Raw genomic sequence first — 26,312 nt, 5'->3', positions numbered from 1 at the left:
CAATGGGAAAAAGGTTCTGATGAAGTCACCTGATTCCTGAGTATGTGGCTAGGCAGCTGTCCTTGGGGCAGTGGAATTAGCATCAAAATACAGATAACCCCAGGGCAAACCACCACACCGGTCCTTGAGGGGTGAGGCAAACTGGAGAAAGAGAAAGGGACCAGGAGGATGCAGGTGTTGGTTGATGACATCCCTGTGGTGAGCGATGACATCACTTGGTGAAGGGCTTGGAAGGTGGTCCTGGCTGGTTTGGAAGCTCAGCCGGAAGCTTGGAATTTTGTTGACCCAGAACTTGGGGTCTGGTGTGTCTTTAGACAAGAGTACAAGTGAGAATGCTTATTTTGTTTGCTTGCTTGCTTTTGTTTTTTTGAGGCGGGATTTCTCTCTGTTCTATGGATCAGGTTGGACTCCAGCTCAGTGATTCACCTGCCTCTGCTAATTGGTGGTCAGTAGAGCTCCGCCGAGATCAGTTCTCAGACCTTGGTACCATCAGAACCCTCTGCACCTTTGGCCTTAGTGCCTTCATCCAACACTCAAGTTTGGCTGGAAGTAGCGATCTGGGCATGGTCCCTAGATGTTGGAACTTGCTTGAGTGTGGAAAAAGAAGCAGGTCTCGAAAGGATGAAATCCTATAGCCTGGTACGATTTGGCTTCCGGAAGTCCCTCTGAGAGCCCTCAACGAGCTGTACTGGGGAGGTTTGTCCCTTAGCATGCCCCCTCTGAGTAAACTTACCGGTCCCTGTCTGTATAATCAAAATGTCAAAGGTCGGGCTGGAGAGGTGGCTCAGTGGTTTAGAGCACTTCCAGGGGTCCTGAGTTCAATTCCCAGCAACCACATGGTGGCTCACAACCCTCTGTAATGGGATCCGATGCCCTCTTCTCGTGTGTCTGAAGACAACTACAGTGCACATACATACATAAAATAAAATCTTTAAAAAAATGTGAAAGGTCTGAGATGACCCCGGGATGTGGTTTTTTTTTTTTTTTAAGACTTATCTTTATTTATGTGTATCTGTGAGAATATTTGCACATGTGTACAGGTGCCCAGGCAGGCCAGTAGGGGGCATCAGATCCCTTGGAGCTGGAGTTATATGTGGTTGTCAACCACCAGATGTGGTGCTGGGAACTGAACTTGTGTCCTATGGAAAATCAGGAAGTGCACTCCAGCCTCTACGTGTGGCATTCTTAGGTGGTTCAAGAATTATCTGTCGCTCCCAGTAACTGAGATACTGTTAGCTGTTCATGTCCCAGAGTCAAACCCTCAGGACTTTATAATAAAAACGATAACAGACTATTTCTGGATGGTCCTCAAGGTCTGATTGCTATGCCTGTAGCCCAGGTCTGCTTTTCTTAGGAGGAAAGGAAAGGACAGACAGCCTTGGCCCATCTCGGAGTCTGGGCTTGAGTGTCCCGCCACCTTCAGCATATGTGGGTTATTTCCTAACCCCAGACTGATGCAGTCATAGTGAGCTAAGGCTGGTGTCTGCCCTGGGCTGGCCCATGGAGGAGCCCCTGGAATGATCAATGAGGCCAGGCAGCTGGGTCCCTGTCGGCCGCGGTGAATCAGCCACCCGGCCTTGCCCAGACCCATCTCCTCTGAGCAGGAAGCACTTGCTCCGTGCCCAGCCAGCCTGACTCGTGTCTGGCTAATGGCTTTTGTGTGTCACACATCGACCTTGACACCCTACCTTTTTTTTCCTGCGTGAGTGGTTTAGAGCTCCTAGAGACAGTGTGCTGGTAGATTTAGCTCTCCCCTAAGCTTTCTAGTGAAAGACCTTGGCAGGACTTTGAGTGGGGGTGACTTCAGACACAGCACTTCTTTTTAATACTTGAGGTGAAATGCACAGGACACAAAAGTAACTTTTTAAAAATGTTTTTATGAAGTGTATATACATTAGTATATGTGTGTTATATAAGTGTATATTATACATGTTATGTAAAATATGTACTACATGTGTGGTTTATATGTAACATGGCATTTTCATGCATGTGTGCAATGCATTTGGATCATATCTATCTCCCATGACCCTTTCACCCTCTCTCTTATTCCCGTGGATCCCCTTTCTTCCCAAACACTCCCTTCTTTCATGTCCGTGCCCCCCATCTCCCTATCCCAAACCCCAGCTCCTGGTGATCCTCTGAGCTTCCTTTGGGTTCCTTACAGGGTTCTTTACTCTCAGAAACATGGGCTACTGACAGAGTGGCCGCACCAGAGGAAATGGCTCTTCCTTCCCCTAGCAACCACTAACTACCTGTAGATCCTTAGAGAGAGCTGGGACTACTCCCACCCCCACCCACAGCCCCACCCCCACCCCACTGCTACAGATCAAGTCAGGGCCTTGGGAGAGCTAGGCACACGCCCAAGTTTCACACTTCCAAGTAATCCCTTAAGAGTGAACACTCTGGTTCTTTATGTGCCTCAACCACTGTCTACCCAGGACATTTCAACATTTCATTACTTCTTTGGACCTGTTGTAATAGGTGTGTGTGTGTGTGTGTGTGTGTGTGTGTGTGTGTGTGTGTGTGTGTGGTGTGTTGAGGTCAGACTTAGGACATTAGCTGTCTCCCTCAATCTATCTAAATCATCTATTTATTTTAAACTTGTTATTATTGTTGTGTGTGTATGCATCTGATATATGTGCATCAACACACTCAAGCTCTCTCTATATTATTACTACTACTACTACTACTACTACTACTACTACTATTATTATTATTATTATTATTGTGTGTGCACGGGCATGCATACGATGTATGTTGGCACATGTGCCATAGCATGCATGTGGTGATAACAGGACAATTTTGTCGAGTCAGTTCCTCTTCTACCCTTACGTTGGTTCTGGGAATTGACCTCAGGATGCCTGGCTTATGTAGCAGGCTCCCCCACCTGCTGAGCCAGGCTCTCGCTGACCCTGAAGTCTGTAGATTCTCGGAGGCCGGCTGGCCAGCGTGCTCCAGGGATCCTTCTGATTCTACCTCCACACCGCTGGGATTCCAGATGCTCTCCTCGCTCAGCCTCCTCAGGGCGTCTGGGAGTCTAAGCTCGGGACCTTATGCTTGTGCGGCGATCACTGCACCAAGAGCCTGGAGATCAGAACCAAAATCAGAGTGTACGCAAACAAAGCACTCTTTTTCCGAATGTTTGGTATGGGAGCATCTATCCTGGGTCCCAACCTAATAGCTTATCGAGGCCACCCAGTCCTCATACAATCTTTCTATATCTGTTTGTCTGTGTTCTAATTTCTCTTTAGTCTAAGGTTACCGGCCATGCTGGATTAAAGCCCACACGGATGGCATCTTTTAAGTATTTCTTTTTTTTTTTTTCTTTCTTTTTTTCTTTTTTTTGGAGCTGAGGACCGAACCCTTGCGATTGCTAGGCAAGCGCTCTACCACTGAGCTAAATCCCCAACCCGGATGGCATCTTTTTTAATTTATTTTTTTTTAAAGATTTTATTTTATTGTATATGAGTACACTGTAGCTGCCTTCAGACACACCAGAAGAGGGCATCAGACCCCATTACAGATGGTTGTGAGCCACCATGTGGTTGCTGGGATTTGAACTCAGGACCTCAGGAAGAGCAGTCGGTGCTCTTAACCACTGAGCCATCTCTCCAGCCCTCTGGATGGCATCTTTTAAATATGATCGTCACCCTTTGAACTCTGGGAAGGGAGACACCTCAACCCCATAACACATTAAAGTGGCTTCTGTGTCAATATTCATTCCTTTTGGTGGCTGAGTAATATTCCACTGTCTGTGGTCCTTAAAGCATCTTATCCAAGCTGCTGCTGTGGATATCTGCACCCACCGAGCCATGGAGTGCCTCCCTCCCTCCGCTTATGTGTGGTGGCCCACTTATCTCACACGTCCCGCTTCCCCATCCTGGTGGGAACAAAAGTAAAAGCAGTACTGGCCAGAGGGGAAGCCAGGTCAAGCCTCATATCCTCTGGTTCATTTTTAAAAATGGATTTATCTTCCAGCTTCCTCTGTCCTCTTCCTGCGCTTACCTTGTACCTTCCCTCCCGACAAGCTCACACACACACACACACATTAAAAGCATTTTAAACACGGGCTCGTTCTGGACAGGGCCACGGCCAGATAGGAAGTATAGCCCTTGGAGAAGAGCCAGCCCACAGCCTGATCTGTTGTCATGGTTACTGGGCCTGGTCTCTTGAGCCGGCTGCAGACTTAGAGCCTGTTCAGAGCTTCTTCACATTCCCTTCCATGCCCCTGCCTCAGCATGAAAGAGGGACCTTGGGACAAGAGACCTCTCAGCTTTGGAACCAACCACGATGCTGACTTGAATATTCCAGCTGCCTCTAGAGTTAGAATAGATTCTTCTCTTGCGCACAGACAGGGCCTCTGCATCCCTGCTAGCCGAGGGCCCTTGTAGGAACAATTGGGCATCCTCATTAGATTGCAGGACAGTCAGGCTTTGGTGGTAGTGACTTTGTGTGCTAGCTCATACTGACTGTGTAAAGAGGGGCCACAGCAGAGTCCTGATATGAGCAGGCATGTCCCCTATCCAATGGTTGTAACCCTCTTCCCTTTCCCCCAACCCCACCCCACCCCAGAATGTGACATTAAATTCATTTTGCCACCTCAGGAGTCCGTTGGGGAAAGAAGCACCTGTTGGCCTTGGGTTGGGTTTTTTGGTTGGATGGTTGGTTTGTTTGAGTCATTATTTATTTTTTTTAATGTACTAAATTTTTGTCATATGTTCGGTACAAGTGCCATAGCACATAGGTATTGGTCAGAGAAACTTGCAGGAGTCAGTTCTCTCCTCCTACTGTGTAGGTTTCAGGAATCACACACATGTCATCAGGCTTGGGGACAAGTGGTCAGGCTCAGTTTTGCGAGAGGCAGGAAGGAGAGTTGAACAACCTGGGGGTGAAGACATTGCAGAAAAATGTCTCAGTCCCTGTTGCTCCAGGATACCCTTGTAGGGTTGATGGACTCCAGAAGGCCCTATACTGTTAGTAGGTTTGTGTGACAACGATCCAGAGATACCAAGGATATTCCTCAGTGTGGCACAGGATTCTGGAACTCCGGTTTTTAGCTGTGGGATGGGGAGCTTTATGAGCATCTAGGGGCCTTCACATTAGAGGCTCATGTTTGTATCTGAGTGGCTGAGGCAGGATTGTCAAGAGTTCCAGGCAGTATAGGTTAGAGAGACAGTGGTTGGCAGGCAGGCAGGCAAGCAGACAGACAGACAGACAGACAGATAGGCACTGTCTCAAAACAGTGATTCCTGCTTAGCACGAATGAAGTTTCAGTTCCCAGCATTGAATAAAACAGGCTCTGTGGTACTCACCTGGCGTCCCGAGAACCTGGGGGTTCTTGGAGGCAGAAGGAGCAGACATTTAATGGCATCCTTGGCCTCGTGATGAGTTTGAGGCCAGCTCGACCTTTGCAAGACCTGTCTCAAAACCAAAACGAGACGAAGGCAGGGTGGGGGGATGGGAAAACGAAAGCCCAACTTTTCTCACGCTCCTGTCTAGCCACCTGTGAGAACTGCTATTGTAGGCGGGACAAGATGCAAGTGACAGTTAATCCTTGTGTCCAGCAATGCTGCCAGTTAGCTACGGAGCCAGGACATAAATAACACACCCTAGGCTGCCTTTGGCCAAGCCAAATAGAACACCGACTCCCTTTAACCCCCTCTCTGTCCAGAATGGGAAGCAAGGCAGACTCCTCAGCTTGTGCGCCCTCAGCATGGCCCTTAAAGACTGACAGAACTCCAGGGGGCGCTTGGTCCGGCCGCTCTGATTGTTCTCGGGATTGTGCCATTTCTACATCCTGCTCACAGCCAGCCCTCTGCCCAGCTCCTCAGACCCAAGTGGCTACTGGCTTTTTTCTCAGCAGAAGGCACTGATGAGATGTGTAGCCGTATGCCCTGTCATCAGAGGACAGTATGGGGGGGATTCATCAGAGGCAAGCTGGGGCTGACCTCTCTGTCTCCATCCCTCTGTTTGCTTTGCAGTACAAAATTGGACAGCTGTATATGATCAGCAAACACAGCCATGAACAGAGCGACCGGGGAGAAGGGGTAGAGGTCGTGCAGAATGAGCCCTTTGAGGACCCTCACCACGGCAATGGGCAGTTCACTGAGAAGCGCGTGTATCTCAACAGGTAAGCCATTGCCGCTGGGGCGGCCCCTCCCATCTGTTGACGCCATGCGGTGAGGTCACTAGAAAGCCATTACGCCACCGTGACAGCCACCCATGTTATTGCTTTAAAACCAGAGTCATCTGGAGAATGTGAAATCTACCTTGGATGACATAAGAGGAGATCTGATCGATGCCTGGGACAGTGTTTGGGGGGGGGGGGGAGCGCGGGAAATGGCTGTACCTGGACATAGTACGGGCAGTCTAGACCTCACAGCTCTGTGACAATGGGTCTTGATTATTGGGTTTTCTACATTCTGTCAGATGACTAACCAGGAGTCCACTGAGAAAACTAACAGTGACCAGAGTGATTTGTGGTGGCTAAGGGGGCTTCCATTTCTCCAAGGGTCTCCCCACCCATCCTGCAGTGATTATTCTCCTTTTGGGGTAAATTATAAACCAGCACTGGCCAAGGTTATGTTTTCTGTTTTGCAAAGTTTATTATTATTATTATTATTATTATTATTAGTCTTCTGTTTCCTTACTACCAGTGGCATAATTAGTTCTTGGGGTTGTCTGAGCTTCTCTCCACTTCATCCCATCCAGCCTTGGCTTTTCTGTTCAGGGCTTTTCCGGGTCAGAATATTTGTAGTGAAGGGTCTGGGAGACGGCTCTGTCAGGAGGGCAGGTGCAGTGTAAGGGCCCTGAGCTCGCATCTTCAGCGCCTACGTAAGGAACCGAGCATAGCAGGGCCTGTGTGTAATTCCAGGACTGGAAAGGTAGAGACAGGATTATTCCAGGAAGTTACTGGCGGCCAGTCTAGCCAGATCGGAGAGCTCCAGGTTCATGGAGACACCCTTTGGGGTCTTTTTGTTTTGTATTGTTTTTTGTTTGTGTTTGTGTTTTATATAGAGATAGATAGATAGATAGATAGATAGATAGATAGATAGACAGACAGATAGATAGACAGACAGATAGACAGATAGATAGAGATAGATAGATATATTTTATTAAAGTTAACTGCCCAGAAAACTAGACTTGTATTAGCCTTTCCACAAGTACATTTTACACACACACACATGCATGCACACACACACACACACACACACACACACACACACACACACAAGCGCCTGCTACTTCTGTATCTCCTAGCTCACTTGTGACCATTGAGAAGCTATTCCAACATTAGCTGGACAATTTCCCGACTTACACTGGCCTCTGTGAGTGAGCGTTCCCCATTCCCAGTGACTTGGATGTGGTCATCCACTTCCGAGTGGGGTTATATTTAGAGACTCCACTCTCCAAAAGGCTAAACTAGACCATTCTGTCACAAGAAGATACTTCAAGCCTCATCCACAGAGTGGAGGGAAGGTTTCCAATCCAGTACCTTGGCAGGGAAGGCCTTGGGCTGATGGACCAAATATGCTTCCGACTGCCTGGGGACACGGCACCAGGGAACTCTCAAGATTATGCAAATGAGTTGGACCTCATCTGTCAGTTGGAAGCTGTGCGTTCCCATGATTTAGAAGCTGTCCAGGCCCCAGCCAAATGTTTATGTGCAGGAGTCACTCGGCCCTGGGTATGTGTTCTTCTCTAGTCCTCACATCATGGAAGGCGTCAAACACACAGGAGCAGGTTCCCCTCAGGGATCACCTCTGAGGAGAAGTGAAGGACATTTGGGAATTTTTGGAAAATTCCATTTCTCAGCTCCAGTTGGCTTGGCTTACGTTTTGCCTTGCGGGGACTGTTCCCCACGCAGCCAAATGAAGAAGAGTGTTAGAAACTTCATAACTTTCCCTCAAGCAGAGGATGTGTCCAGCTGTCTCTGTCATGTCTGTTTTCTCTATCGAAATATACGCTATTTATCTTAATGAAGTCATAAACATTAGTGGGAGGGAAGCGAGCTATGAATAGAAAACGTGCACTTCCAGTAATAGTAACTGGGGAGATTAGTGCCGACCCCTCCCCCGCTTCCTATGACAAACACAGGACGGAACAGAATGGACCGTAACAATACAAAATGAGCTTAAAACAAAGACAGGGAAATCCTTAGTTCCTCGAGCTAGAAGGGAACCTGAACTCATGAACCATCGAGGGCCATGGAAGCTAGGGCCAACCATTGTAGGCCCCACCCATACCAGACGAGGAGATGTGGTCTCAGGGCCACACAGATGGGGGCTGCTGCCGAGAGTCAGGCATGCGCACTGGTTCATGACAAGCAAAGGCTGAGAGACTCAAACTGAAGAGATGGCTCCGGGGTTAAAAGTGCATACAGCTGGACTGGAGAGATGACCCAGAGGTTAAGAGCACTGATTGCTCTTACAGAGGTCCTGAGTTCAAATCCCAGTAACCACATGGTAGCTCACAACCATCTGTAATGGGATCTGATACTCGCTTCTGGTGTGTGAAGACAGCGACACTGTGCTCACAACTTAAATAAGTCCTTAAAAAGTAAAAGGTCCATACAGCTCTTACAGAGGAGGACCAGTCCCAGACAGCACCCGTGTCTGGTGGCTCACAACCACTTGAAATCCCAGCTCCATACTGCGCTTGGCGGGAATATATAAGCGTGTGCGCGCGCGCACACTCTATAGCGGTCTTTTGTGGTTTTATGTTAATTGTTCGTTTCTTGTCTTTTTCTTTTTTTAAGTCAGGGTTTTCTGTGTATCCCTGGCTATCCTGGAACCCACTCTGTAGACCAGGCTGGTCTGCCGAGATCCACCCGCCTCCGCCCCGAGTGCTGGGATTAAAGGCAGGTACTGCCCCCAGCTGCCTAAAACTAAAGTGATTTAAAAAGAAAACTACGAGTGGACATACTTCCACAAAGTTAAAACTAAAGGAAAAGGAGAAGGGTGTGTGGAAGCAAACACTGGGAGGAGCTGACTGAGCTGGACGGTTTAAAGGCACCGGCAGCAATGGCTGGCTGCCGCCTGTTTGTAGCATCAAAACAACAACAATAGAAGATAAAAAGAGTCTTTTTTTTTTTTTTTGGTTCTTTTTTTCGGAGCTGGGGACCGAACCCAGGGCCTTGCGCTTCCTAGGTAAGCGCTCTACCACTGAGCTAAATCCCCAGCCCCAAAAAGAGTCATTTTAACGGAGGAAAATACTCCAAGGTGCCAATATAGTTTAGGGACTGAAGAGCGATGTTGACTGTTTTCGTTTGTTGTTTTTTTGAGACAGGGTCTTACTCTATAGATCATGCCAACATCGAACTCGAAGAGATTTGCATCTCTGCATTGAAAGTGCTGGGACTGGGCTGGAGAGATGGCTCAGCGGTTAAGAGCACTGACTGCTCTTCCAGAGGTCCTGAGTTCAAATCCCAGCAACCACATGGTGGCTCACAACCATCTGTAATGAAATCTGATGCCCTCTTCTGGTGTGTTTGAAGACAACTACAGTGTACTCATAAGTGAATAAATCTTTAAAAAAAAAAAAAAAAAAAAAGAAAGTGCTGGGACTAAAGACATGTGCCACCCCACCCACCCCTCTTTCTTTTTTAAGGCAAACATAAATATTCAAAGCATAGAAGTAACCTTCAGAGAAACGGGACAGTAAGGAGTAATTCCACAGTAGCATGCAACCAGTTCCTAGGGGTAGGGATAATGGAAATCCAATTTTGGTGGTAAATTAAGCTAATGTGTCCATTCACTTTCCCACGCACCCTTATGGCCTGGGATGGACTTTCACAACTAATTGTTGTGCCCTAAAAGGCATCAATTTTTTATCTATAATAAAATAAGACAGATGTTCAAGGCCTCTCTTTTCTGTTCAAACGGACCAGCATCTGCTTTTGAGAAAGGGAGGGGGGGTCCCCGAATCATGTTTTCCCAGTTGATTTATGCCAAGGTCATACTTTTATGAGAGAGGACCAGTTACATAAATTATCTCCTGTCAGTGTTTTATTCATGGCATTATAATAGAGCGACCTCCCAGGACTAAAACTAAAAAGGGGAAAGTGGGGAGAGAAACCGACTACTGGGGGAAAATGAATGCTGCCTGCCCTGTGAGCTCTCATAATAGAATTGAACAGGAACAATACGGAACGGCAAAAGTACAAGAACACCTTTCGTGATAGAGCATGTGCCTAGCGTGTGCAAGGCCCTAGGTTCTGTCTCCAGAATTACAAATAAAAATGTTACCACACATTAATCTCAGGGACATAAACAAAAAACTATCTTATAAGCATACCAAATCCCTCAGAGAATAATAATAAACCATCATCCAAATTTGGTCCCTAAATCCATTATATTGACATTAAATAAACCCTCCGGTGTACTTCTCCACAGTAAAGCTGGGATCCTGGCATTTGGTGGTGAGGAGGGCATGAGGTTCAGAAATCAAGGGTAATTGTCAGCTCAGTGCTTTGTGCTTGTGGGACAAGACATCTCCCCCAGTCCCAACAAAATGATGAGACCCTGGTGAGGAACTTACAACTGCTCAGTATGATTTTCAGTCAGCAACCTAATCAAACCTCTCATTCACTGCATACATTACAAAAATAAATTATAGATCAATAAAATCCCTAAATGTGGAAAATATAGATAAACATTCTTTAATGTTAACAGATTAGGATAAAGCCACTAAGGCATAAAGACAAGGACTGGTGATATTAAAACAGTAAAATTGAGAGCACCTACATAGCAGAAAAAAATTACACACTAAAAATAAACCTTTATATACTAGAAGACACCTAAATTTCAAAGTCGACCTCTAACTAGAGGAATGCATCTGTAATGTTTGTAGAGAGAAAATTCGGGCACTTCAACGAATAGGTCTTTCTCATCAATTAAAAAAAAATGTATTTGAGTGTGTGTGTGTGTGTGTGTGTGTGTGTGGGTGTGTGTGTGTGTGTGTCCCTGTGTGTATGTGCACATGAGTGCAGTGGCCATGGAGGCCACAAGAGGGCATCAGATTCAGTTTCCCAAGTCCAGGAGTTAAAGGTGGGTTCTGGGAAGGGGACGTTTCTCCTCAGCAAAAGCCTTCTGCATTCTTGACCAGTTTTTTTTTTTCTTTTAATTAAAAAAACAACACAGTTCATTTGAAAGTTGAGAAAGGGGTGGGGAATTTGAGTCAGAGGAGAGGAAGTGTGAATAGTATATGCATGAAAAACACTCGCCTCATCAGGAGGCAGGGAAACAGATTCCAGCAGGGACATCTCTTTCCGCACACATCCGAGTGACAAGAATTAAAGTCTGGTGAGTCTCGGGATTAACAAGGATGTGAGAAAACAGCCGGCTTCAAATGCTGGAGGGAGCTGTACTCGGATATCACCCCTTTATAGAACCATTGGCAGCGACGGGGAAAGATGAAAATACGTTCCCATCTCCGTTTATCTCGTGGCAGAACCCTAGCGGAATCACCGCATCGTGCACAAGAGGCAGGCGCCACGGGATCCATTCTAAGCCGGCTGCAGTGGAAAGTAAACTAAAACTATCCAGAGATCTCCAATGGAATTACGCCATGGTATATAGTTGCAGGGTGGAAAATTCCACTGTGCTTTAGCTTAATGAAACAGATTTACTTTGGCAAATTTCATAAAGTGCAATAGGCAAGCTATAGAAAAATGAGGAGTCAAAAAAAAAGAAAAAGTCTGGCTAAATAACTAGATGGTATTCTTACCATTCTTTTGAGAAATCCACAGCTAGGAAGGATTATGAGTCTAAAATTCTCATCGAGAAACTTCAATCAGGGAAACATCAGTCATTTTGTATGAAGGCTCATCTTCCAAGACAAAATTAAACAGGGACAACTTTTATCTTCGATGCCCAAATGCCACCTGTAGGAGGACAGGATAAAGGGCTGGGAAGGCATTAGCTGTGCCAGCCTCATGAGACAAGTTCAGTCCCATGTGACCAGCTTAAAACAAACAAACAACAACAGAACCGGCTGGTACAGTGGCGAGTGTCTGTGATCCCAGCACAGCTGTAGTGTGGCGGAACGGAAAGAAGGAGGAGTCACCCAGAAGCTTGCAGACCAGCTAGCCTGGAGTTAGCAATGCAGCAGCAGACCTGAGACTCTTCTCACTATAGTGCAGAAGGACTCCCGAGAGTTAACCTTCCCATCCTGACAGGAGGCAGCCCTAAACACCACACAATAATTAAACAAAGGAAAGGGATGAAGCATTGTGCTTTTCAATGGTCTGCTTGAAACTAAACCAGTGATGGGGGTGGGGGTCAGCGCTGCAGCGATGTCTGGGCCATTAAGTGCCCTGGCTGTTCTTCCAGAGGACCTGGCTTCAATTCCTAGCGCCCATATGTCACCTCACAACTGCCTGTAATTCCAGTTCAGGGGATCCAGCACCCTCACACAGACACATACGCAGGCAAAAACACCCATGCATATAAAATAAAAAGTAAGATTGGAAAAACCCAGTGATTCGGGCTGATACTTCAAAATGAAGCAATTGTGTGCTACGTACACATAAAGTAAAGATTGTATGTGTGCACTTGTATGCGTGTGTGTGTGTGTGTGTGTGTGTGTGTGTGTGTGTGTATTAAACACAGAATTGCAGACATTACCATTGGGGGCCATCCATAAAAGTAAAGTACAACTGTCTATAACATGTATTGGTCCACCTCAGTTCTTTCTTTTTTTTTTTAACTTTTTTTTAAAATTTTTATTTATCTAATGTATATTACAGATGGTTGTGAGCCACCATGTGGTTGCTGGAATTTGAACTCAGAACCTCTGGAAGAGCAATCAGTGCTCTTAACCACTGAGCCATCTCTCCAGCCCTCAGTTCTTTCTGTCTGTTCCTCCGTGGTTCATTTTTAAATGGAGAGAGACACGCTGGGTTGAGGAGACTGTTAGAATAACTCGAAACCCTAAGGATGGCAAGATTCACTGAAGACGATGGAAAGACTAGGGCTGTCTTGCTGCGCTATTAGATGAACAAGAATTAGCTTTTTGTGCACTTGAAACCCAACACCGCTGACACCAATGGGTGAGCATGGCGGGAAAATAAAAGAGATGTTTGCTCAGTTAAAGGGAGAAATTTCCAGGCAGACTAACCATGTGATCGTGCAGTTGAGAGCCTACGAGTCTATTAATGTAAACAGCCGGATGATCCCGGCAGATGGTGGCCTCAGTTGGACAACCCAGGACATACTTTAGTGTGCCTCTGTTTTTTTATATACTCAAAATATGTCTTGGACTTTCCCTCTGGACACATGAGTAACCAAAGAGGCAGTGTCTAATCCGTTTCCTTTCCACAAGTGAGTTGAGTTTTAGCTTCCTTTTTTTTTTTCTTGGCAGTTCTGCAACTTTGACATTCAGCAGGTTAGTTCTCCGAATTGACCGTCTGTAGATTTTTTTTTTTTTTTTTTTTTTTTTTTTTTTTTTTGGAGCTGGGGACCGAACCCGGGGCCTTGCACTTGCTAGTGTCTGTAGATTTTTAATGTCGTAACAGGCACGTAAGTTACCAGCACGTACAGTTTGTTTGGTGAATCCTATTACATTTTCTGGACAAACATATTCACATGCGGTATGCGAATATTCCTTCTTCCCTTGTCCCAGATGTCTCTATTGAGCCCGTGTCAGTGCACACATCTGGAGTCCCCATTACCTTCATGGTGAATTTCCAAATTTCTTTGAGTGCCCGAGGAGGATGCTTCTTGAAGCCCACTCCATGGAGGCGCTCGTGAATGTTGATGGTGTATTCTCGGGTCACCAACTCGTTGATGGCAGAATGGCCCTTCTTCTTGACACTCTTCTTTGTGGGAGCCATTCTGCCAGGCCCAAGTTGGAAAGGACCTTTGCTTCCTTTTTTATGAATCTAAAGTAGGTCCATCTTTGTATTCATAAGTCACCTACCTGTGTGTTGAAATCTTACACATGCATGTGAGCATACAGGTTTGGAGGGAAGCCTTTAGGGAGCTGAGGTATGGTTCTTGTTTTTTGGTCAAGGGAGGACCCAAGGCTGATTGGGTTGATCATTTGTGAATCTGTCTGATTTTAGCTACAGATTGCCTGGAGCTGTGGAGTCCTCTGCACCCATATAATAGGCTCTATTATTACATGGCGTGTCCTGTGGACCCAAGTTAACAAACTGGCAGAGTGGGTAGATGCCTCTTTGCACCGATCTGTCGGGAAGCATTGGCCAATGTAGCCATGAGCACTTCTCGTTATATTCAAAGCCCTTGTAACCAGGGCCTACTCTTCAGCTAATGTCGGAAGGAGAAAATTGCTCAAAGGGGAGATAGATTGAGCCATAATTATTATTACCAAGCAAATCTCAGACACTCATCTCTCAGGGAGCAGTGTGCTTTGGCTGATATGTAAGGTATCTATGGGGATAAATGGAAGACTGGCCAAAAGGGCAATTTGAGGTTCTATCAGTGAAGCTGCCAGCAAAAGAAATGAAGTCTGTGGTAAGCAGAAAGAACTTGGTGGAAGGATGTCAGGGATCCGCAGAATTTTCTGCAGCCAAATGAATGGGGCAGGAATCAAGACAGCTCCGGAGTGGGCCAAGAACCCAGGTTGACAGTGGCCTTTAAGCAGAACCCAAAGGTGACTTCTGTAAGCTTACCCCACCCCTGTTGCCCCCACAGTTGCTATGGATACCTCCCAACCTCCCCACCTTCTAGCCCTTGTTTCAAACCCAAACACTGTCACGTGCAAACTGCAGGTGAGTTGACTGAACACAGGGTCATTTTGTAATGACATGGTAGTGGGAGGGGCCATGGATGGGTAGGAAGACGTCTGAAAGGAGGGTGGGAAAAGGAGTCTCTTTAAGGGTGTGTGTCTGTGTGTGTGTGAGGGAGAGTATGTGTGGGGGAGGGAGAGGAGGATTGGAGAGGGTGATGCTGGGTGAACATGAGCAAGGAACCATGGTATATATATGAAAATCTCACAATGAAACTTACCATTTTGTACACTAACTACACCCAGGGCTATGCAACCAGACTCAGCTATCAACGTGGGCTCATGGGATTTGAACTCAGGTCCTCACGATTGTGCAGCAAGCACATTTCCCCACTGAGCCATCGCTCTAGTCTCTTCTAGTGTGCAGGTCTTTCATGACCCACAACGTCAGCCATCTATTTACACACTCTGGCCATTGTATACTTTTCTTTCGCAGAGTGTCTGTCTAGTTGGGTGCCATTTATCTTAGAAGTCCCCTCTTCTTTTCCAGGGACAGCAGGGTTATTCCATCCTCCAGCCCTTTTCACTAGGCGAGTGCCCTGTTGGCCGTGACTGACATTTTGGAGCATCTGGTGGATTTGGCTGGCCAGGTGTTAGGATATAAAAGCCCATCACATGGGCACCGTCACAATACTCTGACTGGTTGCCCTTGGGCCTTAGATCCGGTTCCTTTCACCAAGTAAGCAACATTTCTTGGCTCACCTACAAAATCCCTGGTTTCAACCTGACATCCAAGAGAGGAGACAAAATATTAGTCAGATTCCGGGATAGCGATTATAATTAAACTCTTCTCCTGGTAATGTGGGAGGTGCGTGTGGTACTGAATGGTAACTGTCACCTTCGGGGAATCTAAGGCCACCTAAAAGATAAGCCTCTGGACCCGTCTATGGGAGATTGAATCAGGTTAGCTTGGGGGTTAATTGAAGTGAGAAGACCAGGCCTAAATGAGGTCCCAGCCACTTGAAGAAGAGAACGGGACAGACATCAGCATTTGCCACGTTCTTCCTGCTCACTGTGGAGACAATCTGTCCAGCAGCCTAGGTTCCCTACCTCTGTGTCTTCTCCACCATGATGAACTGTACTCCTTGAGCCACAACAAGCTCTTGCCCCCTTAGGTTTGCTTCTAGGCAGGAGAAGTGTGTCTCATCAACAGGATGCATGCACAGCACAGCCCTTATTCTTCACGTTTCCCCACCATCCTGACTTCAGGATTAATTAGGCCATAACAGCATCTGTCCGTCAGGAAGACCGGCTTCCAGTGATGATCCCATTACCTTCCTGACTCGATGTGTACAAAGACAGCCATGTTCTTCCCTCCACATGGCCCTCGCCTTCCCCTGCAATCTCTCCAGCATCTAGCAACTTTTGTAGGAGAGGGCCAAGCTTCTAGAAGTCCTCACCAAGGATGCGTCATCACTGGCTGGCCCTGTTACTTAGCAGTAACTCTTGCAGTCTGTCTTTCCCATTTCTCCTTCTTGTGCGCCAACCTCTTCCTGATCTGTTGAGCAAGCCAATGCCATTTCCCAGATCCTCCTCAGAGTCAGCTCCATGCCCAGCAAAGCGTGGGTGGCTTTGTCAGAGCCTGCTGTCCAGGCAACAGGTGACAGAGAAAGTGTCAGACTCTCTGACCTAATTGCCTTTCTCCATGGATTCTCAGAGAATCTTCGTGGTCATTATTGATTTCTAGATACACAGAGATGATCCTCAGTCACTAGAAAATATTTTGCAGGACTGGGGAGATGGCTCAATGGGTAACATTGAGTTTGGGTTCCAGCAGCTATGTTAAAAGCCAGATATGGCTGTGAAGCCCACTAACTCTAATAATGATGGAGAGTGAAACAGGAGGATTGTGGGAACTCACTGGCCACAGCCAGGCTCCCAAGTTCAGTGAGAGAGCCTGTCTCAAGGAATAAGGTAAAGAGTGACAGATAGAGACCCTCCCCGCACATCCTCCTCTGGCGCCCACACATGTCCCACCCTCGGACACACACGTGCATGTACACCAGGCTCATAAGAACTAAAAATTGTGGAGTCTGGAGATGGAGTCAGTGATAAGAATACTTATGTATCAGGGCGAGATTCTGGAAACACACATATATACTTATGCATATGCACATACATATATGTACACATGCACATGCATGTACACATACACATATGTCAGCTAATGCCATTCTAGATGCCAGGGCTGCAACAATGAACAAAAGAAAGGTCTCCACGGGCTGGAGAGATGGCTCAGCAGGAAGAGAACTGACTGCTCTTCCAGAGGTCCCGAGTTCAATTCCCAGCAACCACATGGTGGCTCACAACCATCTGTAATGCCCTCTTCTGGTGCATCTGAAGAGAGAGACAGTGTAAATAAATCTTTGGAAAAAAAAAAAAAGAAAGAAAGGTCCCCACACTGTCAGGCCTTGCAGTCTAGTTGGGAAGAACAGAGAGTGCGCTCTAACTACAGTAATCAGAATATTATTTTAGACTCTATGGTCTATATACACTGTGTAAATAACATATCACACAATCAATATAGGGAGTGTCTTCATGGCTGCGTCATACACATGTGTATTTACAGATATGGGAAGAAACAGAAAGAAAGCCATTGAAGAGTACTATTGTTTGTGTGTGAGAGACTTCCTCCTTACCTGCTATTTCATTCTGTCCCCAACTTAATACTTGAGAACATGTCAGAAGTACTGCTGCTGCCCCCCTTCGGTCACCTCCATCCCTGCCCAACTGCCCCAGTGACATTCTAGCACGCATGGGGCCAGTGGATTTGCCTCGGGCCTGAAGATACTGCTGAAGTGAACAATTGGCTCCTTAAAGCTTCCGGCCTGCTGATGACATGGCCTAATGCGGTTCCAGCCCAGGCTTCCAAAGGCTTGTACCAGGCTAGCCCCTTTCCCTACACCCAATGCAAAAATCTCATTAAGATGTGAGCGATGTTTATGTTCAGATTCAGGGAGCTTGAGTTCTGCATAGTTTCTGCATGCGAAATTAAGGCAGACCCGCCTCTCACAGGAGAGGGCACTCTCGTCCGTAAACTCTGCCTTTCTGTGTTGCCGAATAACCACCACAGTAGGGGCACAAACGAGGGCTGGGAAGATGGCTCATGGGCGCCACCTGAACACAGGTGAAAAACCAGACACAGTGTGCTTGTCTGCAGCTTTAGCCTTGTTACATCGAGATGGGAGGTAGAGACAGAATCCCCAGATGCTCTAGAGCCAGCCCGGTATGCACAGCAGTGAAGAAGCGAGGAGGGGAATGGGTCAGCGTAGAGACAAAAACAGAGACTGTCACTGTATGTCCAGTTGAACAGGAGAGAGATAGAGAGACAGACAGACAGACAGACACAGAGAGACAGAGACAGAGAGACAGACAGAGACAGAGAGCATGTGAGTGCGTGCTCATACACACACACACACACACACACACACACACACACACCACTCACACGCATGAACAAATGCGGACAGAGTGTTCAAAGTCTGTGAGGAGCATGGACAAAAGCATCTAAGGACTGTGAGGCAGAGGCAGAGGCAGTGTCACCCACACAGCATGTTTTCACATTCCACAGTGTAGCGTTGCTAGGGCTCCAGGCTGTTAAGACAGGCCATTATAAGGGTCCATCCTGGCCCATGTGTGAAGCAAGGACTTAATTCAGACACTCTACCTTCCTAGAAAAGAGCCCCTTCTTTCCCATCTGGTAGTGACTTTGAGTGACAGACTTTCTCTCAGAATTGTGGGCTATGTGACAGTGTACATCATTTAAGTGACAACAGTGGCAGGGACTAATTTAATTCCATGTTCCTTTCAGGCCCCGCTAAATCATCACTGCAGGGAAAGATAAATTTCACCTTCTCAGGCCAGAATGATTCAAATAACGATGTGTTCTGGGGAAGCTGGGGCTGAAAGAAAGTCTGTTAGCGGGCTTAACAGTGCTTTAATGGCGCTGCGTTAGTCAGCTCTGTTGCCATAATCAAATACCCAAGGTAATGAACTTATAAAGAGTAAAGGGTTTTTGTAGCTCACAGTGTTAGAGGTTCTGGAACATGGTGGAGTGGGCCAAGCATCCGTGAGATGCCAAGTGTCAGTAGGGGAGGGGGCAGCATATGTCAGGAACTAAAAGGAGGAAGAGAGGGCTAGGGTTCCACATTCCCTGCTCCCCCTCCACCCCCCACCCAATAACCTAGCCTCCTCTCCTTGAACCACTTTTGACTTTTCCCAATAGCACCCCCCTGGGGACCAGGCCTTCAACACTAGTGCCTTTATGTGGAACTTTTTTATGTATTTTTTTAAAAATATAGGAGTGCTTTGTCCCAGAGAATTCATGGATTCATGCCAGAAAAAGGACCTCAGATCCCTATATAAATGATTGGGAGCCACCATGTGGTGGCTGGGAGTTGAACTCAGGGCCTCTGGAAGAGTAACTAGTGTTCTTAACCACTGAGCCATCTCTCCAGCCCTTGGGGAGAGTCTTTTGATATCTGTCCTAGTTTCTTTTCACGTCACTGTGGTATAATTCTCTGACAGAAGCAGTTTGAGAACGCTTCCAACCTCCAGCCCACCATAGTGAATGAGTCAAGGCAGCGGAAACTTGAAGCATTAGCCACATTCCATCCGTAGAAAACAAAGACCATAAGCTACTACTTGGCTCATTTTCTCCATTTTATACAGTCCAGGGTTCCTAGAAGGCATTGGTGCCAGCCACGGTGGTCATGTCTTCCCTAGTGTACTCAAGAGAATCCTTTCCAGGCAGGCCCAAGACCAGCTGACAGTTAACACTAACCACCACAGCACCCAGATTGTAGCAAACACATCTCAGAGCTTGTCACAAATGCCCCTGCCTTTAACCCGGTAAATGACTTAGACCAGGATCTTCTAATGGGTCGAGGGAGAACATTAACACGGAGTTGTAACTTCACCTTGACTGAATGATTATTTTTTTAGGGCCCCATGTCGAAAAAAATAATTGATGATGTCACTCCCTGACGTCTGTGAGGAGTTGTTGGGTGAATAGTAAAAATTAAAACTAGACTGTGGCGTCCTGGCTTTGGTAGAATTCGTCAGTCTCAATGAGTATGGAAACTGGCTGATTGATGGTTTTCATCTTCCTCCCACAATCTGATGGATGCTTAGGACAGTCGTTCTGCAGGGTTCTAGGATGATACAAGGGCTGGGTTATGGTAGATGTGAGAGGAGCACCCAGTAGATTTGAGGATACGTAAAATGAACATGGAACTGTTTCCTACAAGAGGACGGTGGTGAACAGGCCCAGAGCTGTAGGGAAATGCTCTTCCTTTGTCTAAGCTCAAAAGTTCTTTGTTCAACCCTGTTCATTAAAAGGATCAGAAGGGCTCTGAGGCAGTAGCTCAGATGGTGGGATGCATACCTAGCATGCTCAAAGCCCTGAGTGTCATCCCCAGAGACACATAAACCAGGCATGGAGCACACATCTGCAGCCCTCTCACTGCACCGGCCGAGGGAGGAAAACCAGAAATTCAAGGTCATCTGGGATAAGATAGTGAGTTCAAAGCCAGCCTGGAGTATTTGAGAATTTATCTTTAAAAAAAAAAAAATAAGTCACCAGAAAATGCTCCTATGACTAGAACCCACATGTCCCTCTACTGTTCACTGGTCCTGTGCTCTCGGTACAAACAAGGAACCCAGAGGAAGTCTGGCTCATGTGACTGGCGGCAAGCAAGCCAGCGGGATTTCCCTACCTCAGTTGCACTCCAGCGCCAGCCAGCGTCTGATGGACGCAGCCATCAGCAGAAACTATAAAAAGCCCCTGTCAGGGAGCAGCCATCCTTTGAGAAGTGTGAATGCAAGGTAATGAGCGGCTTCTGCAGAGACAATTTTATAGGAGCGAGAAATCCAAGTTCGAGCAGACTTAGGCAACGAGAAGGCATCTGCTCCCCCTTCACGGGACACCTGAGAGCAAAGCCCACCACAGCCGCTCCCTCACACAGCTTGGAGAGAGCTTGGGGTTGGGTTTTTTTTTTTTAACCTTTATTTGTTTGAACCCTAATAAACATCCCAGAACTTTGAGTGCGGTCTGGCAAGCTATTGAAAACACACATTTGTCTTTTTCAAATGTTAGGTTCTGGATTCTCTCAAGAGAGGGGGGGGATAGGGGTGGGAGGGACTGGAGAAGACATTCCGGCTGTGCTTGTCACTCATGCTCCACATCAGAGAAGGGAATTTCGAGGGCTTGTATTAGTTACCTTTCTTGTTGCCATGGAGAAATACCTGTCAAGTGATTGAAGGAAGAAAGGGTTTACTCTGGTTCACAGTGTTGCCGGTACCGTCCTTCATGGTGGAGAAGGCCAGGCAGCAGAGTGGGCAGCGGATGGCTGCATGGTGTCCGCCATGGGAAGCACAGGCTTGGACGCTGGTGCTGAGCTTGCAGATTCCTTTCCTGTCAATCCAGGATCCCGCCAGTGGGATGGTGCTACCCACATTAAAGTGGATCTCTCCTCCTCCTCCTCGGTTAAGCCTCTCCAGAAGCCACACGCACAAACACACACGCACACACTCACCCCAGACATATACATATGAGTGCGCGTGTGAACACATACACACAAAGACGTATCTCCTAGATGACTCTAAATCCAGTCAGGTTGACAAGGCAGATTAACCATCATACGGCATTGTTAGCTTGAAGTTTTCATTTCTTAGTCATGCAGCTTGGTGCACACTAAGCTTGGTGGGTGTGTTGGGGGGGAGGCCGTGGGAGAGTATGTGAGAGTGTGGGAACCAACCTCAAATATCATTCCGTAGGATCTTTCCACCTTGGTTTTTGAGACAGGGCTTCCAAGCCTGGAACTTGCTTATTAGGCCATTCCCAAGTATCTGCCTGTCTCTGCCTCACCAGCGCTTGACTTTTTTTTTTCTTTTTTTCTTTTTTTTTTCTTTTTTTCGGAGCTGGGCACCGAAGCCCAGGGCCTTGCGCTCGCTAGGCAAGCGAGCTAAATCTACCGCTGAGCTAAATCCCCAACCCCCAGCGCTTGATTTTTAACCATGCACCTGGGTTTCCCACATGGGTATTGGGCATCAAACTCAGTTCCTCATACTTCTCCACCCAGCACTACGGGCTGACCTATGGCTCCATTCCTTCAAACTGCTTCTTGGTATTCTTTGCGAACACGGAGGCCTAAGAAGCTGATGATGCATGATCTCCTCGACTCTGATCTAAAGTGTGTGTGTGGGGGGGGGCTGACATCAGCATCCTAGGCCGAGCTATCCCAGTTAGTGCTGGGGAGAAATAAAATCAGGATGACTGGGGCTGGAGAGAGAGCTCTTCAGTTAACAGTGTTTACTGGTTTCCGAGGACCAGAGTTTGGGTCCCAGCCTTCAAGTAAGGATGCTTATAATCACCAGAAACTTTAGCCCCATGGGATCTAGTGCCCTCTACTGTCCGCTGCAGGCACCTATTCACATCACACACACACACACACACACACACACACACACACACACACACACACACACGTATGTCCAAGAAAACTAGCAACTCCAGGAAATACCACAGAGGAGGAGAAGGGAGGAGAGGCCACAGAACCTTAGCAATAGTGTGCCTTATGTCCAGGAAATCAAGTAAGGCCCAGACAGACTCTAACTACCTTTTTTTTTTTCTTTCTTCCTTCTCCTCTTTCTCCTCCTCCTCTTCTTCTCTGCCCCCCCCCTTCTTCTTCACCCTCTCCCTCTTCCTCTTTTTCTTTTTCAGCAAACTGCCTAGTTGGGCCAGAGCTGTTGTTCCCAAAATATTTTATGTGACCGAGAAGGCATGGAATTATTACCCATACACCATCACAGGTAAGTCCTCAGGACAGGTCAGCCGCCTGCGGCAAGCACAGGACAGGGCAGTAGTGGAGTCTCAGAGTGGGGGCAGACTCTCTCCATGGGGCTCGTCCGAGGTCTTCCCATTAATGGGCCCCCTGTAGTTTGTCCACAAACAAGTTGATCAGTTGGGTTGTCACTGTTTTACAGTTTCTCTCTCCTCGCAGAGGATGTGGAAATTTTTAATGCCTTTTCTTATAATGCTCTCTGCTCTGAATATTGTATCAGGCACGGCACCCCCACCCACCGACCCTGCCCCAGATCCTGAAGTTTGTGTTGCAGCCCTCAGACACTTTGGGGTCTCAGGATCAGCATCTTTGCAAAGTTCTGTGTTTAGAAAGAAAGAAAGAAAGAAAGAAAGAAAGAAAGAAAGAAAGAAAGAAAGAAAAGAAAAGAAAAAGAGAAAAATCACTGAAAAGATTTCCTATGTGGTTAATGAAATGTTCTACTGGAATTATTAGCCTTTCGTTCTGTTTTTACAATGCCAACATTTCCGGAGCTGGGGACTGAACCCAGGGCCTTGCGCTCCCTAGGCAAGCGCTCTACCGCTGAGCTAAATCCCCAGCCCCAACACTTGGGTTTTTGGTTTTTTTTTTTGTTTGTTTGTTTGTTTTTGGGGGGGGGGGTTCTTTTTTTTTGGAGCTGGGGACCAAACCCAGGGCCTTGCGCTTCCTAGGCAAGCGCTCTACCGCTGAGCTAAATCCCCAGCCCCAACTAGCCCCAAACCTCCCCCCCTTCCCCCCCCCCCCCCCCCCCCCGGAGCTGGGGACCGAACCCAGGGCCTTGCGCTCGCTAGGCAAGCGCTCTACCGCTGAGCTAAATCCCCAACCCCTAGCCCCAAACCTATAGGCTAATTGAATCTTGTCTAACTGACCTGATTTGGCCAACCGCAGGAATACCATGGAACACAGAGATATTCAGTATTTACAGAAATCTAATTCTTGGAAGGTTTCTTTAGCTCATTTTTAATACTTAAAACTTACCAGGAACTGTTTTATCTGTACGGTTTGTTTTCCGTAGACATGGCCTAACTCTTTTTTTTTTTTTTTCCCTCCTTTTCTTTTCCCTCATTGCCATCTGAACGTCTGGAATCAGAATACACGGTAAGTTCATTTAATTTTCAAAAATATTCTGCTTATGATCTGTGGGTTAATTGGAATCTTCTTCATATTTGTCTTATAGATGTAGTTATATTTTTTAAAAGAGGAATAATTCAGAATCAGAAATATTTAAATGCAGGCTATTATATAATTTTACATACATATAATTCAATAAGCTAAGTGTTCTTTTTTTTTTTAAGAATATTAATGTAATTCAAAGTACTTCAGTAGTCACTTTACGTAATTAACCTCGGCTTGCGATTCTTTATAAAGCCTGACTGCTTTAATGGTGAGAGTTCACTCTAATAAAAGGGTATCTCAAAATGTGGTATTTTTTTTTTTTTTTGGTTCTTTTTTTCGGAGCTGGGGACCAAACCCAGGGCCTTGTGCTTCCTAGGTAAGCGCTCTACCACTGAGCTAAATCCCCAGCCCCTCAAAATGTGATATTAAAGACACTATCGCTTTTGGTGGTCGAAGGGGCTTATGCACGGGGGAGATGCATATGCAAATGACCATACGAGTGTTGGAGTGGTCTGCCACTTTTGCTTGACAAACTAATTGAACTCCTAACAGGCAGACTGACTGCCTTACTTGGCTTCCTGTTTGCTTACCAGCTTGCTGCTCTTGGCTCACTCAGTCCGAGTTCTGATACACCACCGGACTACCTGCCCCAGGGTGGCTCCGCCCACAGTGGGCTGGGCTTTCACACATCAATCACTAATCAAGACATTGGCAGATTCCGTGGAGCCCGAGTAACAGGCAGTTTTGAGCCACCTGGTATGGATGCTAGGACCAGTTACAGGTCCTGCAAGAGTTATCCCAGCCCAGATATCAGCTCCACGTGAAGAGGTTGGCACAGCAGAGTTCATCTATAACCCCAGTACTGTGGGAGGTGGGGAGACAGGCAGATCCCTGACACTCACCGTCCAGGCCGAATCGATGAGCTTCTGGTTCGGGAAGAGACCTTGTCTCAAAAAATAAGGTGGAGAGCAAGCAAGGGAAGCAGCTAACATCAACCTTTGACCTCCACGTGCTTACTCATGAACATCTGCATACACATGCGCATTTAAACACACATACACAACTACACGGTGCACTCCCATAAAGATGGTGGACTTTGGAGTTTGGTTGAATCCTGTCTCCAGTGCCTCAGAATGGCCGCCCGGTGTGCCTCCGTTTCCTTGTTTGTCATTGGGGGAGCTCTCTCACTGTCTCATGAAGGTGTAGTGGTGATTCTGCTGAACCATTGAAATCTCAACCTAGGGCGGGGTGCAAGGCCAATGCTAGCACATGTTCGCTGGTCTCTGTAACATTGTAGCAGAAACGTCTGTGCTCCCAATGGACTCTACTTAGGAACAAACCTCATTGCCAATTAAGACAGCCTGGGCTCCAGCTATAGTCATGGAAGGACTGTGGAGTGAATATTTAAGACTTTCCTTCTTCCCACTCTGAAAGATTGTGCCTTTCATTTGAGATGAAATCAATAGAGACCAAGAGATTTGTTACATTTAAAAGTGCATCAAAAAGCCAGGCCTGGTGGCCTAAGCCTTTAATCCCAGCACTTGGGAGGCACAGCCTTGATCTCTGTGAGTTCGAGGCCAGACAGTTTCACAGTGAAACTCTGTCTCAAAGAAAAACAAAAACAAAACACAACAATAAAAAAAACTGCACAAAGATAGTTACTTGTCTGGAACCTTAGAATTAAACCACCTTGACTTGGTCATGTAATGAATGTGATAGTTTTTTTTTAATTTTGTTTTTTGTGGGTCTTTTGTTTTGTTTTGTCTGAGACAAGGTCTCACTATGTATCCCTTGCTAACCTGAAGCTTGTTTTGTAGACCAGGCTGGCCTTGAACAGAGAACCACCTACGAGCGTCTTAAAGGTGTCTACCACCATACCCACTCAGGATAGATAATTGTGACAGAGAAAGCAAGTCTGAATGATGTTTGATGATAGTGTGTCATTTCTAAAGAATATGTATGTATTCACTACTTTCTTATTGCTGGGACCAAGGAAGGAACTTGAGGAAGAAAGGGTTTACTTGGGTTCACAGCGAGAGGGAACACAGCCCATCATGAAGGGGAAGGCATGACCCCAGGAGTATGAAACTGCTTGGTTGAGTTGTATCCACTGTCAGAGAATAGAAAACAATGAATGCTGGCTTTCAGCTTTCTTTGTCCTTTTTAGTCCAGTTTAGGAGCCAGCCCATGCGTGCCACCCACATTCGGGATAGACTATCCCACCCTTTTAGGTCCAGTCTAAGTCCTTTCTTACAGATCTGGAAATTAAATGCCAGTGCTTGACATTGCTGTCCTGTGCAGCCTAGAAGTCTTCCTATAGGATGCTTAGTTCCTCTGGAGGGCTTCTCGCTGGCTGGAACTTCAGCCATGTCTCTGCTCCCCCAGCTTTTCTGTAGCCCTAATGAGACATTCTTGTTCAAGGAAATTGGATGTGGGGGCACCGTATTCAAAGAGGAAGCCCATCTTGTTGTCCACTGCTACATCATGACTTTCTGTTTGACTCAACGTTTCCCTTGCTCCCCCATTATTCAGCCCCAAGTCTTTTGCAAATTTCTTTCTTCCTCAATTCTTTGGGTGATTGTCTCACTGTCTGAGGTCAGCAGG

The 26,312-nt window shown here is 46.7% G+C and overlaps 1 protein-coding gene across 3 annotated transcripts in view; it reads left to right on the top strand.

Moving 5' to 3' along the window:
• Positions 1-26,312, top strand: part of Pitpnc1 (phosphatidylinositol transfer protein, cytoplasmic 1) — a 265,357-nt gene that overhangs the window by 128,604 nt on the left and 110,441 nt on the right. For all 3 annotated transcript variants that reach the window (XM_039087430.2, NM_001427418.1, NM_001427419.1), the window contains exons 2-4: positions 5,982-6,130; positions 22,475-22,563; positions 23,683-23,690. In XM_039087430.2, the coding sequence (XP_038943358.1) occupies positions 5,982-6,130; positions 22,475-22,563; positions 23,683-23,690 (246 nt within the window). The remainder of the gene's footprint in view (positions 1-5,981; positions 6,131-22,474; positions 22,564-23,682; positions 23,691-26,312) is intronic.

Source organism: Rattus norvegicus, chromosome 10 (genome assembly GCF_036323735.1).
Source record: "Rattus norvegicus strain BN/NHsdMcwi chromosome 10, GRCr8, whole genome shotgun sequence".
NCBI lineage: Eukaryota > Metazoa > Chordata > Mammalia > Rodentia > Muridae > Rattus > Rattus norvegicus.
This window is presented reverse-complemented; position numbering and strand designations above follow the sequence as displayed.